The 17,020-nt window shown below is 42.7% G+C and overlaps 1 protein-coding gene across 2 annotated transcripts in view; it reads left to right on the top strand.

Moving 5' to 3' along the window:
• Positions 1–17,020, top strand: part of PLXNB3 (plexin B3) — a 208,346-nt gene that overhangs the window by 90,063 nt on the left and 101,263 nt on the right. For both annotated transcript variants that reach the window (XM_040322874.1, XM_040322872.1), the window contains exon 4: positions 13,906–14,031. In XM_040322874.1, the coding sequence (XP_040178808.1) occupies positions 13,906–14,031 (126 nt within the window). The remainder of the gene's footprint in view (positions 1–13,905; positions 14,032–17,020) is intronic.

Below are 17,020 nucleotides of genomic sequence, written 5' to 3'. Positions count from 1 at the left end.
TGGCAACTCCTGCCCATGTGATATGACTCTGTATCAACTACTACTGTTAATACTACTACTGCTGCTTCTGCTGCTGCTGCTGCCCAGTCAAGACACCTATGTCAGCAGTTATTTGACACTCTATATACTCCTATTCCTACTGCTGTTCATCATGGCACCTCCTGCCCATGTGATATGACTCTGTATCAACTACTACTGTTAATACTACTGCTGCTTCTGCTGCTGCTGCCCAGTCAAGACACCTATGTCAGCAGTTATTTGACACTCTATATACTCCTATTCCTACTGCTGTTCATGATGGCACCTCCTGCCCATGTGATATGACTCTGTATCAACTACTACTGTTAATACTACTGCTGCTGCTTCTGCTGCTGCTGCTGCCCAGTCAAGACACCTATGTCAGCAGTTATTTGACACTCTATATACTCCTATTCCTACTGCTGTTCATGATGGCACCTCCTGCCCATGTGATATGACTCTGTATCAACTACTACTGTTAATACTACTGCTGCTTCTGCTGCTGCTGCCCAGTCAAGACACCTATGTCAGCAGTTATTTGACACTCTATATACTCCTATTCCTACTGCTGTTCATCATGGCACCTCCTGCCCATGTGATATGACTCTGTATCAACTACTACTGTTAATACTACTGCTGCTGCTTCTGCTGCTGCTGCTGCCCAGTCAAGACACCTATGTCAGCAGTTATTTGACACTCTATATACTCCTATTCCTACTGCTGTTCATGATGGCACCTCCTGCCCATGTGATATGACTCTGTATCAACTACTACTGTTAATACTACTGCTGCTTCTGCTGCTGCTGCCCAGTCAATACACCTATGTCAGCAGTTATTTGACACTCTATATACTCCTATTCCTACTGCTGTTCATGATGGCACCTCCTGCCCATGTGATATGACTCTGTATCAACTACTACTGTTAATACTACTGCTGCTTCTGCTGCTGCTGCCCAGTCAAGACACCTATGTCAGCAGTTATTTGACACTCTATATACTCCTATTCCTACTGCTGTTCATGATGGCACCTCCTGCCCATGTGATATGACTCTGTATCAACTACTACTGTTAATACTACTGCTGCTGCTTCTGCTGCTGCTGCTGCCCAGTCAAGACACCTATGTCAGCAGTTATTTGACACTCTATATACTCCTATTCCTACTGCTGTTCATGATGGCACCTCCTGCCCATGTGATATGACTCTGTATCAACTACTACTGTTAATACTACTGCTGCTTCTGCTGCTGCTGCCCAGTCAAGACACCTATGTCAGCAGTTATTTGACACTCTATATACTCCTATTCCTACTGCTGTTCATGATGGCACCTCCTGCCCATGTGATATGACTCTGTATCAACTACTACTGTTAATACTACTGCTGCTTCTGCTGCTGCTGCCCAGTCAAGACACCTATGTCAGCAGTTATTTGACACTCTATATACTCCTATTCCTACTGCTGTTCATCATGGCACCTCCTGCCCATGTGATATGACTCTGTATCAACTACTACTGTTAATACTACTGCTGCTGCTTCTGCTGCTGCTGCTGCCCAGTCAAGACACCTATGTCAGCAGTTATTTGACACTCTATATACTCCTATTCCTACTGCTGTTCATGATGGCACCTCCTGCCCATGTGATATGACTCTGTATCAACTACTACTGTTAATACTACTGCTGCTTCTGCTGCTGCTGCCCAGTCAATACACCTATGTCAGCAGTTATTTGACACTCTATATACTCCTATTCCTACTGCTGTTCATGATGGCACCTCCTGCCCATGTGATATGACTCTGTATCAACTACTACTGTTAATACTACTGCTGCTTCTGCTGCTGCTGCCCAGTCAAGACACCTATGTCAGCAGTTATTTGACACTCTATATACTCCTATTCCTACTGCTGTTCATCATGGCACCTCCTGCCCATGTGATATGACTCTGTATCAACTACTACTGTTAATACTACTGCTGCTGCTTCTGCTGCTGCTGCTGCCCAGTCAAGACACCTATGTCAGCAGTTATTTGACACTCTATATACTCCTATTCCTACTGCTGTTCATGATGGCACCTCCTGCCCATGTGATATGACTCTGTATCAACTACTACTGTTAATACTACTGCTGCTTCTGCTGCTGCTGCCCAGTCAAGACACCTATGTCAGCAGTTATTTGACACTCTATATACTCCTATTCCTACTGCTGTTCATCATGGCACCTCCTGCCCATGTGATATGACTCTGTATCAACTACTACTGTTAATACTACTGCTGCTGCTTCTGCTGCTGCTGCTGCCCAGTCAAGACACCTATGTCAGCAGTTATTTGACACTCTATATACTCCTATTCCTACTGCTGTTCATGATGGCACCTCCTGCCCATGTGATATGACTCTGTATCAACTACTACTGTTAATACTACTGCTGCTTCTGCTGCTGCTGCCCAGTCAAGACACCTATGTCAGCAGTTATTTGACACTCTATATACTCCTATTCCTACTGCTGTTCATCATGGCACCTCCTGCCCATGTGATATGACTCTGTATCAACTACTACTGTTAATACTACTGCTGCTGCTTCTGCTGCTGCTGCTGCCCAGTCAAGACACCTATGTCAGCAGTTATTTGACACTCTATATACTCCTATTCCTACTGCTGTTCATGATGGCACCTCCTGCCCATGTGATATGACTCTGTATCAACTACTACTGTTAATACTACTGCTGCTTCTGCTGCTGCTGCCCAGTCAATACACCTATGTCAGCAGTTATTTGACACTCTATATACTCCTATTCCTACTGCTGTTCATGATGGCACCTCCTGCCCATGTGATATGACTCTGTATCAACTACTACTGTTAATACTACTGCTGCTTCTGCTGCTGCTGCCCAGTCAAGACACCTATGTCAGCAGTTATTTGACACTCTATATACTCCTATTCCTACTGCTGTTCATGATGGCACCTCCTGCCCATGTGATATGACTCTGTATCAACTACTACTGTTAATACTACTGCTGCTGCTTCTGCTGCTGCTGCTGCCCAGTCAAGACACCTATGTCAGCAGTTATTTGACACTCTATATACTCCTATTCCTACTGCTGTTCATGATGGCACCTCCTGCCCATGCGATATGACTCTGTATCAACTACTACTGTTAATACTACTGCTGCTTCTGCTGCTGCTGCCCAGTCAAGACACCTATGTCAGCAGTTATTTGACACTCTATATACTCCTATTCCTACTGCTGTTCATGATGGCACCTCCTGCCCATGTGATATGACTCTGTATCAACTACTACTGTTAATACTACTGCTGCTTCTGCTGCTGCTGCCCAGTCAAGACACCTATGTCAGCAGTTATTTGACACTCTATATACTCCTATTCCTACTGCTGTTCATCATGGCACCTCCTGCCCATGTGATATGACTCTGTATCAACTACTACTGTTAATACTACTGCTGCTTCTGCTGCTGCTGCCCAGTCAATACACCTATGTCAGTAGTTATTTGACACTCTATATACTCCTATTCCTACTGCTGTTCATGATGGCACCTCCTGCCCATGCGATATGACTCTGTATCAACTACTACTGTTAATACTACTGCTGCTTCTGCTGCTGCTGCCCAGTCAAGACACCTATGTCAGCAGTTATTTGACACTCTATATACTCCTATTCCTACTGCTGTTCATGATGGCACCTCCTGCCCATGTGATATGACTCTGTATCAACTACTACTGTTAATACTACTACTGCTGCTTCTGCTGCCCAGTCAAGACACCTATGTCAGCAGTTATTTCACACCCTATATACTCTTATTAAGACTGCTGTTCATCATGGCACCTCTTGCCCGAGTGATTTGACACTGTATTGTCAATGTCTACTACTACTATTACAGCTCAGTCAAGACACCTGTGTCCCAATTTTTTGGTACACTATTGACTACTATGACCACTACTGATGCTGTAAAGTATTCCCCAAGTGTTTTTATGCTATGTATTACTATTACCACTACTGCTTGTAAATCATGCCTGTGTGATACTTAGTGGGAATGCTTTAATAAGCATTCCTAGTATGGATACCCGTAAATGTATTAATCTTAATTAGTGTGAATGCTTTAATAAACATTTCCAGTATTGATATCCGTAAATTTAGTAATCTTATTATTCCTTAAGTTTTTTGGTTCTGCGTAACTTCGGCATACTTTCAGCTATTGAGACCATTCAACTGTAAAAATGTTCGTCTCGTTCAGCTAATGATGGGACTTCTTCAAGTTTTTTTCTACTTTTTACACTTTTATAAATTTTAAGCTTTTAGACCCTTTTTTTAAACATTGAAGTCAATGAGAACATCCTTTTCCCCTTTGAATTCACATGCCATGCCAAAAGTTTCAGCTACTTCATACTTTCACTTACAGACACTGAAAAAACTTTAAAGCGGTCACAAAATATTTAGCTATCCGGCTATGACTTTTCAGATCGTTATCGTTTACAATTTTTTGGTGAAAACGCAATTTACGTTTTGCGAATTTTTCACAAAAATGCAATAGGTTATAATGTAATCCTATGGAGGGGATTTAGAGTCTGTCATGTGACCTTAACATTGGAGATCTTTGTAATTAAAAATATCTTTACAAAAAGGGGAAACAAATTGGTCTCACGCCCACAAGATCTACTTTTCATACACAATTTTTAGATCAAAACGTAGCTATGCTTGTCTGGTTTATGGCAATGTGACCAATTCTGCGATACGTATTTTAGTTTTAATTATTGGAGCAACAGCCAGAAATTATGTCTCATAGACTCTCATGTGAAATTATCTAAAAAATGTTGCTGCAGAACTCACAAAGACGCTCTTTTCTAAATCGCAGAAATGGCCACATTTTTAAGTTTATCTACATAAATTTCATATCGATGCGTTTACAAGGGCCGTGTATTTCAAACGGTGTAGTCGTTGTATCAATTGCATGTACGTTTGAGGATTTATTAAGCTTTGTTTGGAGGCTTAAATCATGTATTAGATCTGTGAATTAAAAGCGTTTGTAATGTTATTTCTTTCCATAAATAACTTTCCTGACCTCAGTGCAATATTCCTCCTCACTGACCTGGGGGGGAGGGGAAACCTATTGAGGGGGGAGGGGCGACCAGGAAGTCAGCATACTCTATACTTTGCAGATAGAGAAAGAAGCTGTGTGTCCTAAAGATAGTGTAGTGGTTATGGTGAATGTCTTTGGCAAGGGGCTCACCAATTAAGCATTCCCACTCGCATTTTCCTCAGGAAATGCATTGTCTAGTTATATTATATTTTAATACTCCTGCTGCTGCCTCCATGCTGAGTAAAGCTTCATGACCTTTCTGGCACAGCGGATCCACCAACAGCCTCCGCTACAAGCTACCAGACCGGACTACCAGACCGGATCTAAACAGCAAGTGTAACTATAACAATGAACCTTATGTTAAACCCTGTTTTGCGGCATTTATACTGCAACCATTGGGCTGACTGCAAGAGCTCATCTGCATTCTCTCTCTTTCTTGCTCTCCCTCTCTCTCTCTTTGTATATATATATATATATATATTGTTGCTTTTGTTATGTTCATTTTTCAACAGTTTATTTTGTGTTCGTCGTGTCTGTGTCGTGTGCTTTAGTTTGTCCTAGGTTAATGTTAAATAAAATAATAGTATAAAATGTTTTTGCTTATTATGAAGTTAAATGTGTTGATGTTGATTTGTTTGATGTGAAGTTAGATGTGTTGAAAAACCTACAACTCTATCTCAAAAAGAAATGAAACATTTCCAAAAAATAAGTTTTTTTAATACAAAAATAAATTTAAATATAGCTCTCAATCCGTTTTTGAATGCGGTGCATTTCCGCAATCTGACCCGATAGCTGCTGCTCTAGCAGAGCATTTTGTTGGTTGAGGTAGCTCATCTTACGCTGGTTCTGAAGGATCTTCTGGTGCGTCTTTTCAATGAGTATATTTTGCCTCTTCAGATCTCTTGATGCTTTTAGGATATAATAAAAAAACATTTGGATTTCAAATAACGTTACCAAATAAATAAATATTTTTTTTTGCTTATTAATCAATCATTATCATGTGTATACACTTGTTATGTGTCTAACACATCCCGGGAGTGCAGAATTATTAGGCAAATGAGTATTTGGACCACATCATCCTCTTTATGCATGTTGTCTTACTCCAAGCTGTATAGGCTCGAAAGCCTACTACAGATTAGGCATATTAGGTAATGTACATCTCTGTAATGAGAAGGTGTGTGGTCTAATGACATCAACACTCTATATCAGGTGTGCATAATTATTAGTCAATTTCCTTTTCTTTGGCAAAATTGACCAAAAGAAGGATTTGACAGACTCTGAAAAGTCCAAAATAGAGAGATATCTAGCAGAGGGATGCAGCACTCTTAAAGTTGCAAAGCTTCTGAAGCGTGATCATCAAACAAAAGAAGCGTGTGGAAAAACAAAGGTGCAAAATAACTGCCCATGAACTGAGAAAAGTTAAGCGTGCAGCTGCCAAGATGCCACTTGCCACAAGATTGGCCATATTTCAGAGCTGCAACATCACTGGGGTGCCCAAAAGCACAAGGTGTGCAATACCCAGAGACATGGCCAAGGTAAGAAAGGCTGAAAGACGATGACCACTGAACAAGACACACAAGCTGCAACGTCAAGACTGTGCCAATAAATATCTCAAGAAAGATTTTTCTAAGGTTTTATGGACTACTGAAATGAGAGTGAGTCTTGATGGGCCAGATGGAAGAGCCCGTGGCTGGATTGGTAAAGGGCAGGGAGCTCCAGTCCGACTCAGACGCCAGCAAGGTGGTGGTGGAGTACTGGTTTGGGCTGGTATCATCAAAGATGAGCTTGTGGGGCCTTTTCGGATTGAGGATGGAGTCAAGCTCAACTCCCAGTCCTACTGCCAGATTATGGAAGAGACCTTCTTCAAGCAGTGGTACAGGAAAAAGTCACCATCCTTCAAGAAAAACATGATTTTCATGCAGGACAATGCTCCATCACACGTGTCAAAGTACTCCACAGCGTGGCTGGCAAGGAAGGGTATTAAATAAAAAAAAGTAATGACATGGCCTCCTTGTTCACCTGATCTGAACCCCATTGAGAACCTGTGGTCCATCATCAAATGTGGGATTTACAAGGAGGGAAAACAGTACACCTCTCTGAACAGTGTCTGGCAGGCTGTGGTTGCTGCTGCACGCAATGTTGATGGTGAACAGATCAAAACACTGACAGAATCCATGGATGTCAGGCTTTTGAGTGTCCTTGCAAAGAAAGGTGGCTATATTGGTCACTGATTTGTTTTTGTTTTGTTTTTAAATGTCAGAAATGTGTATTTGTGAATGTTGAGATGTTATATTGGTTTCACTGTTAAAAATAAATCATTGAAATGGCTATCTATTTATTTTTTGGTTAAGTTGCCTAATAATTCTGCACAGTAATAGTAGTCACCTGCACACACAGATATCCCCCGAAAATAACTAACACTAAAAACAAACTAAAAACTACTTCCAAAAAAATTCAGCTTTGATATTAATGAGTTTTTGGGGTTCATTGAGAACATGGTTGTTGTTCAATAATAAAATGAATCCTCAAAAAATACAACTTGCCTAATAATTATGCACTACCTGTATACTTCTAGCATCAATACCATATTATGGTTATACAATCTGACAGGTGCGCTTTATATGTTGTCCATTTTTATATCTACATTTTGTTGTTGAAATGTTATTAATCATTGTGCACATATTTACCTTCCTGAATGAGGCTCACAGGACCGCTCTCTTCCTCCTGCTCTTCTGCTTGAGAAGTTGGGGTGGTGGGGGGGGGAAGCTCCTCAGCTTGCTCCTCAACAGGAGCTGGGGTTGGGGAGTGGGAGGGCCCTGGCTGCTCCTCCTCATCCATGTCCTCCTCTGCCGCATCCTCCTCTGCCGCATCCTCCTCCTCCTCCTCATCGGCCTGGCGCCTTCTGCGCTTGGCGCGGACAACTGGCATTGGAGCTCCTATAATAACACAATGTTCATATATTATAAAAATGTTTTCTAATGACGTATGCAAATTCTGTGTACTGTGCTGTATTGTATATGAATACAAATTGATTTATATAGACAGTTAACCAATGGGACAATGTTATATTAAAGGGTCTTGTGGGCACTACAGGGGACTGAGCGTGAGCTGGGATGCAACCATGTTAAAATGAGCTGTTTTTGTCTCCTTTGTTTTGTTCAGACCATCTCATGTTAAAAAAAGGGCCTGATGGAGCACACGGGATTACTATAACAACCCCACTCCTAACACAGGAATTTAGTGGTAATCTATATATATAAAACTCAACGTGTGTGTGTGCATAAATGTATGTATGTATGTATGTATGTATGTATGTATGTTCCAGCATCACGTACAAACGGCTAAAGATATTTATATGAAACTTGGCACACAGGTTACTTATATGTCAGCCACAAACATAGGATAGGTGGTTTAAACCTTACCCACCCCCACTTGCCATGGTCGGGGTTTTTCTTTAAAGTCCCATGCAAAGCAATGGGAAAATTATGTTCCCACATAACTTCTGTGTTCCTGTCTGCTGCCCCATGTCTTTTTTCAACAGTACTATGAATACCTTGGCCGGTGGTGATATATGTTAGCACAACATGGCATCTTGGTTAACAACATCTGACCTTACATGAATTACATATGACCTTACATAACTGTCACCAAAGGAGCTGCGGTGGCTCCACGCGATTGCCACTGCACTGACAACTGATTCACCTCTGCAGCTAGGGGTTCGGATCCCGCTCTCGGCTACCTGTGAATTGAGTTTGGTGGTCTCAGCCCCGCCACTGGTGGGTGTGCTATGCGAGGTTGGGTTGGGAGGACCCCCTCACACCCGCCATTGCCAACCGGGGCATGGAGAAAGGTGGCAGATTGCCTCTGGGGGAGGCCTCCCAACTCCTGCAGGCCGGCTCCTCTCTCTTTCGAGTTCACGCACAAAATACACTTTTTTAAAAAAAAACATAACTGTCAACAATAACTTACCTGGATGATATTTAGCCCGAAGACGTCTGACATTACCCATTTGGCGCCTCTTGAGGTCAGACCACTTCTTAACAATGGCCTTGTGGTCATGTTGGCCGCCAAAGTCAGCGATTAGGGCGCTGACCACAGCCCTTTTCTGTGGCTGCCGCCGCAGGTCATCATATCCTGTTTCCAGGAACTTCTGCAAGATGAAGAACAAAGTATATTGTAATACTTCTGTTGACAGCCTTATGGATATATGACGTAAATGTATGCTATTCAACAATTGGAAGCATTCTCGCCTTATTAATCAATGACAGGGGTAACATGAAAGATTTTATATCCTGCCATTTCGGTCGCCACCTTTTTTGCATAAATATAGCAGCCATTATCATTTGCATAATTATGAATATATTATTAACAACACAGGATACACGTATAGGGGAGATATGCGTTGCTAACTCTTTTCCCTGTCAGGAGCCTAACGCCCCGGGGGGTCAGAGACGGGACCTTTTTCGGAGGACCACTGACGTATGTACCAGTCGCAGTTTTTTGTGATGTCACTCTTTAGGTGTGTGCACATTTTTCACTGCATCCGGGTGGAGTTTTTGGGTTGTGTTTTGCACGCCACAGGCTTTTCAACAGGAAAAAAACAGCTGGAGGCAGAATGGTTGCAAAACACTACGTGTTTGTTACTTAACTCTGGGTTTCAAGACCAGTCCACCTCCAGCTGTTGCAAAACTACTACTCCCATCAGCCACGGTCTGTCAGTGCATGCTAAGAATTTTACTTTTGCTGCATTTAGGGTGCCACAGTTTAGAGACCCGTGCATAAAGGCCTGAAAAATGGGGGCCTGCAGAACTTACAATACTAGAAGTGCCAGCATTCCCAGGCATGCTGGAAGTTGTAGTTCTGCAACATCTAAAGGGCAATATGTATTCGAACGTCCTTGGGCCTTGAGGACACTGAAGTCAGGACGTTCGCATACGTCCTATGTCCAAAAAAATTTTAAATTCATTATGCTAAATAACAAGGAAAAGTGCCAATATACACATTTGCCAACCAGGGTGTCTGCAGCTGTCCAGGCATGCTGGGACTTGTAGTTTTGTAAAAGCAGGAGACACATTTTTTGTGAAATACTAATATATGATCATATATACTAACTTTTAAACTAGACTTAAATGCTGGGCTGGGCTGGGACTTGTAGTTTTGTAAAAGCAGGAGACACATTTTTGGTTAAATACTAATATCTGATCATATATACTAACTTTTAAACTAGACTTAAATGCAGTTGAAGATGATGAAATAACAGTGGTCAAAATACTTACACAAATCAGCAACTTTTCCTCAGACTTAGTGAAATTGCTTCCAACCATGTTGCTGTGTGATTGCGCTGCGATCATAAGTTGGAAACTGGCAAGGCTCCAGGAAATGGTCGCGTGTTGTTCGCGTGTTGATTGCGCTGCTTGGACCGAGATGGGTCCATATGGCTTCGGCTGTATGGACCACAGTAACTCTTTTCCCTGTCAGGAGCCTAGGAGCCTAACGCCCCGGGGGGTCAGAGACGGGACCTTTTCGGAGGACCACTGACGTATGCAACCGTCGCAGTTTTTTGTGATGTCACTCTTTAGGTGTGTGCAAATTTTTCCTTGCACCGGGTGGAGTTTTTGGGTTGTGTTTTGCACGCCACAGGCTTTTCAACAGAAAATAACCAGCTGGAGGCAGAATGGTTGCAAAACACTACGGGTTTGTTACCTAACTCTGGGTTTCAAGACCAGTCCACCTCCAGCTGTTGCAAAACTACTACTCCCATCAGCCACGGTCTTTCAGTGCATGCTAAGAATTTTACTTTTGCTGCATCTAGGGTGCCACAGTTTAGAGACCCGTGCATAAAGGCCTGAAAAATGTGGGCCTGCAGAACTTACAATACTAGAAGTGCCAGCATTCCCAGGCATGCTGGAAGTTGTAGTTCTGCAACATCTAAAGGGCAATATGTATTCAAACGTCCTTGGGCCTTGAGGACACTGAAGTCAGGACGTTCGCATACGTCCTATGTCCAAAAAAATTTTAAATTCATTATGCTAAATAACAAGGAAAAGTGCCTAAATACACATTTGCCAACCAGGGTGTCTGCAGCTGTCCAGGCATGCTGGGACTTGTAGTTTTGTAAAAGCAGGAGACACATTTTTGGTTAAATACTAATATCTGATCATATATACTAACTTTTAAACTAGACTTAAATGCAGTTGAAGATGATGAAATAACAGTGGTCAAAATACTTACACAAATCAGCAACTTTTCCTCAGACTTTGAGAAATTGCTTCCCACCATGTTGCTGTAATATTGGGAAACTGGCAAGGCTCCAGGAAATGGTCGCGTGTTGTTCGCGCAATTGCGCATGCGCGATCGAAAAATCGCAATCGCAATATGTATTTTGGTTAAAATATCATACATATTCGATTTCAGAGTGCTGCTACAGCAGTTTTCGAAATATCTGCAATAAATTTCGCATTCGCATGTTGCGATATTTCGATAAAATATCAGGAATATTCTGAGCCAATCAGAGCGCTCCTCCAGCATATCTCGAAATTGCGCAATAAATATCGCATTCGCATGTTGCGATATTTCGATAAAATATCACGAATATTCTGAGCCAATCAGAGCGCTCCTCCAGCATATCTCGAAATTGCGCAATAAATATCGCATTCGCATGTTGCGATATTTCGATAAAATATCACGAATATTCTGAGCCAATCAGAGCGCTCCTCCAGCATATCTCGAAATTGCGCAATAAATATCGCATTCGCATGTTGCGATATTTCGATAAAATATCACGAATATTCTAAGCCAATCAGAGCGCTCCTACCGCAGTTATTAAAAAATCGCAATTATTTTCGCATTCGCAATAGCGAAAAATCGCATTCAATTAATTTCGATAAAATATCACGAATATTCGAATTTAGCGAATATATCTCGAATATTCGAATATATATTCGAGATATATCGCGAAATCGAATATGGCATATTCTGCTCAACACTATCTTTCATCCCTAGCTGCTGATGCTTGCAGATTGGGGCTGTTTGTACTTGTATGGGACTTCACTCTCTCCTCTAAACCTAAAGCCACATAACTAGCGTCTGAGGCTTGAGCAGTGCATGTATCATCATGGTCCTGTCCACTACAAGCCTATGACTACCTATCCCATTGCGCTTGCATTCTGTATTGCCCATGTGCCCCACTGCCTGTTAGCTATTCTATGGGTGGGGTTGTCAGAGAAGCAGCTTGCTGACATGAGAGGTGATTTCATGTGCCAATGCATGCTGCATCGTAGAAGAACTCTTCAAAGAGGGTGGTAACACTTGCCCTACAAGGAGATCATGTAGCCCTTGCGTAGCCACCCTTATGCAGGAACTGCAGCCCAAGGAGGAGCAAAGGGGAATATTATAGTGCAACCTTTCTCAAACCTTTTACTCCAGAGGGACCCTTTGCAATCATTTTCAGGTCGTAGGGAACCCCTGTTAAGATTAGCCTATTGGTCATTGGGAAAGTGCCACTTACATTGGTGGTGATAAGTGAGAAGAATGCTACCCTTACAGTGGTGGTCATAAATCCCCCTCTTGCAGTCATGCATATGCCTCTGCCAAGTGGTGTTTGACCCAGAACTATGCAGGTATCATCACATGGGAGGTCAGTTAGCCACAGCTCAATGGACTCCTAGCCACCTCTGGATGAACCCTGGGGTTCTAGGAAACCCTTGTAAAGAATGACCACTATAGAGTTTCACTTTGAGTAATGACTGTGGCTTCTGACATTACGCTCCGAGACTTCTGCTGGGTGCCCTCATCTTCAATGTAAAGTGTACAGTACGTACATTTTGTATAATCTAATGCAGGGTTTGACAAATTTGCTTGGAATCTAGGAGCCAACTAAAAATGTTAGGAGCCAGAAAACGCACCCCGTCCCGACGAGTTTGCGCGCAGAAGTGAACGCATACGTGAGCAGCGTCCGCATATGTAAACGGTGTTCAAACCACACATATGAGGTATCGCCGCGATTGGTAGAGCGAGAGCAATAATTCTAGCCCTAGACCTTCTCTGTAACTCAAAATATGCAACCTGTAGGTTTTTTTAAACGTCGCCTATGAAGATTTTAAAGGGTACAAGTTTGTCGGCATTCCACGAGCGGACGCAATTTTGAAGCGTGACATGTTGGGTATGAATTTACTCGGCGTAACATTATCTTTCATAATATTAAAAAAAATGGGGTTAACTTTACTGTTGTCTTATTTTTTTATTTAAAAAAGTGTAATTTTTTTCCAAAAAAGTGCACTTGTAAGACCGCTGCGCAAATACGGCGTGACAGAAAGTATTGCAACGATCGCCATTTTATTCTCTAGGGTGTTTGGACAGAAAATATATATAATGTTTGGGGGTTCTAATTAGAGGGAAGAAGATGGCAGTGAAAATAGTGAAAAATGACATTAGAATTGCCGTTTAACTTGTAATACCAACGGCCACCACCAGATGGCGTCAGCTCACACATCTGGTGGTAATAACTTGTAATACCAACGGCTCACCACCAGATGGCGCCAGCCCACCTTCCAAGCCAAGTCGCCAGGACGCTATTTCTAGTCGCCCTGGCGACCGGGATTTGTCGAGCCCTGATCTAATGGAAAAATTGTTGTAGAAATGATTGGTCTGCAATGGGGTCTCCTTAAATTATTTTGGATATAAAATGTGACACGAACACCAGTAAATATCTCCTTACCAAATCAACTATTCCCATAAGCTTTATAATGAGTGACTTTTCTGGAAAAATAAGGAATTCTTTAACGGGCGTGTCTCATTGTAGGTATTTGTGTCCTCTGGAAGCGGACGGAACTACAGCACTTTGACTTTGGCTCTTGGGTCTCCTGTCAGTCCTGACCTCATATTGGATAAAGAAGAGAAGAACTTGTATGTAATGACAGAGTCGCAGGTAAGAGGCTTTGGCTCCGCTACGGAGCATGGAAAATCTCCCAATCTACACCAAAAAAACAAAAATGTGATATATGTAATTTACTGGCCCCTTCCCTTTCTGAATAAACATTGTGAGTGATCGGTAGTGTGTGTTTGGGCTTTGTGGTGCACACCCTAAGAGCACAGCAAAGAGCACCTGTTGCGGACATTCCTTTACTTCTACTAAATGCACCCCTAGGAATTCGGGGGAGCCATGAGGTAAATGTGCCACCCAAAACAACCAGCAGCTCCTCCGGGGGTAGTGCTACATCTGATTTTAGTTATTTTTGGCCTTATTTTTGGCCTTTAAACCTTATTTGCTATGTAGTTGCTGTGTATATGACAGTAGGGTAGACCACCATGCGTAGCGCATGTGTCCACCACAGCTATACTTGGTGCTTTTTTTCGTTAGCGAGACCCCGTTACCAATTTAAAAAAATGCAGGTAAAAGCATGGAAAACTAGTATTTTAGATGCTTACTTCCTTTCAGTAATTAGCTTTTTTCACCTTTTTAAGGTCCCCTTAAACTCCAGTCCACTGCCTATCCCCAGGGCCGCCATCAGGGGGGTACAGGCAGTACACCTGTAAGGGGCCCGGAGGTCCCCAGGGGCCCGGATGGCAACCCTCTTCTTTTTTTTTTTTTTTTTTAGGGGCCCGGAGGCCCACAGGGCCCCAGATGGCAACTCATATTTTTTTTGAATTTATTTTTTATAAAAAAAAAATATATATTTTTTAATATATTTTTATTACATTTTTTATTAAAGGGCCAATTTTTTTTTAGGGGTACGGGGGGCCCGGAGATCCCCAGGGCCACGGATGACAACCCCCCTTTCTTTATAAAAAAATATATATTTTTGTATATTATTTTATTTCTTTTTTTATATATATATTTTTTTTATTAAAGGGCTCAGAGGTCCCCAGGGCCCCATGTGGCAACCCCCCTTTTTTTTATTTATTATAAATGTTTATTTATTTTTTATTTTTTATTAAAGGGCCCAGAGGTCCACATGGCCCTGGATGGCAACCCCCCCTTTTTATTTTACTATACATGTTTATTTTTATATATATATATATATATATATATATATATATATATATATATATTTTTTTTTTATTAAAGGGCCCAGAGGTTTCTTTTTATTATTATTATTATTAATAAAGGGCCCAGAGGTCCCAGATGCCTACGTTGGGAATTGTGACATTACCTTCCAGCTTCTCTGCTTCAGACAATCAGAGGAAGCTTTGTATGCAACCCCCCTTTTTTGTAATTTCTTTTTATAAAAAAAATAAAAAATTGTACATATATATTTATTTATTTTTTATTAAAGGGCCCAGAGGTCCCCAGGGCCCGGATGGCTACCCTCCCCCCCTTTTTATATATATTTTTCTTTATTTCTTCTTTTTTTGTAAATGGCCCCCCCCCCGCTTCTCAATTTGCGGCAGCCCCCCCCCCCCGCGTCTCAATTTCAGGCGGCAGCACCTCCCCCCCCCCCCCCCGTTTTTTGCTCCAGGGGGCCCACGCCAGAAGCTGTGTAAGGGGCCCCATAATTCCTGATGGCTGCCCTGCCTATCCCAGTCCAACTCCCTCCTTCCATGTAATAACACTCTTCTATTCTGGGCGTGTCTAATTAATTACTGTCTGTGCTGGCCCAGCCTCTTTACCACTGATTGTAAGCTCTAACGAGCAGGGCCCTCTGATCCCTTCTGTATTGAATTGTATTGTAACTGTACTGTCTTCCCTGATGTTGTAAAGCGCTGTGCAAACTGTTGGTGCTATATAAATCCTGTATAATAATAGATAACTCAGTTATAGCTGCCAGGGAAGTAGAATTGGGCAATACTATACTTGTACCACTTAAATTACAGCTGTGAGTCTGCTGGGCAGGGGCGTCGGGAGAGGGTGGCTAGCCGTGGCTGAAGCCCTACATGTGACACCGTAAAGCCCCGAGTCTCACAGTGGTAGGACTGCATTATTGGCCTCGAGCCGCCGAGCGAGTGGCGAGCGCTGGGATCGATTTGATCCCGAGTCCCATAGCAGGTCCCGCCTTCTGGAGCCTGCGCAACGCCTATGATGGACGTCCCACTGGTCCAATGCCGCAACCGCGGGATGCGGGACGTCAATCATAGGCGCTGCACTTGCTCCAGAAGGCGGGAATTGCAATACGGCCGCCACACCGGGCGCCACATCCCACGGGCGGCTCTCCTCTCCTCCTTGGCTTTCCTCCCCTCCCCTCCAGCCAGGCTCTTCGGCTCTCTGACGGAATGACTGCCTGCTGCTGTGACACCGCTGAGCTGAGGTAGGTCAGAACCGTCAGACAGTGTAATAACGTGTATGTAAATGTCAGGTAGGTCAGTGTATGTAGGTAACTACCATAAGTGCAGGTAGGTCAGTGTGTCAGTGTATGTAGGCAACTACCATAAGTGCAGGTAGGTCAGTGTGTCAGTGTATGTAGGTAATTACCATAAGTGCAGGTAGGTCAGTGTATGTAGGTCACTACCGTCAGTGTATGTAGGTCAGGTAGGTCACGTGCTAGCCCAAAAAAAAGGCTGCGTCACATACAAACCGCCCCCCAGTTCCCAGTCTTGAACTTCGGGCTGAAGCCCCTGGTCTTTTTGCCACCTAGCAACGCCCCTGCTGCTATGGCTGTAGATATCGCATCCAAGATGGCGGCACCCATCAGCACTTTCAAGGTTTTTGGATGTCTAATCCAGGGAGGCTTTTGCAGGTAAATAAAAGGTATAAAAGGTATAAAATATGACAAATGCACATAAAATATAACGGGAATATTTTGTCGCAATATTTAGCACATGCTATAAACCAGTAAATGGTACTTTCATGTGGGAACCAGTTAGACTGCATAATTATATATATTTTAGTGGCTGCTCTGTTTGTGTGGCTGTCTCCTCACACACCATAAATCTGTATCCAGTTTAATTCTTGGGTTAAATGAGTAAAATGATATATTGGG

This window comes from Rana temporaria, chromosome 9 (genome assembly GCF_905171775.1).
Source record: "Rana temporaria chromosome 9, aRanTem1.1, whole genome shotgun sequence".
Taxonomy (NCBI): domain Eukaryota; kingdom Metazoa; phylum Chordata; class Amphibia; order Anura; family Ranidae; genus Rana; species Rana temporaria.
The sequence above is the reverse complement of the archived record's forward strand: the minus strand, read 5'-3'. Positions and strand labels throughout refer to the sequence as shown.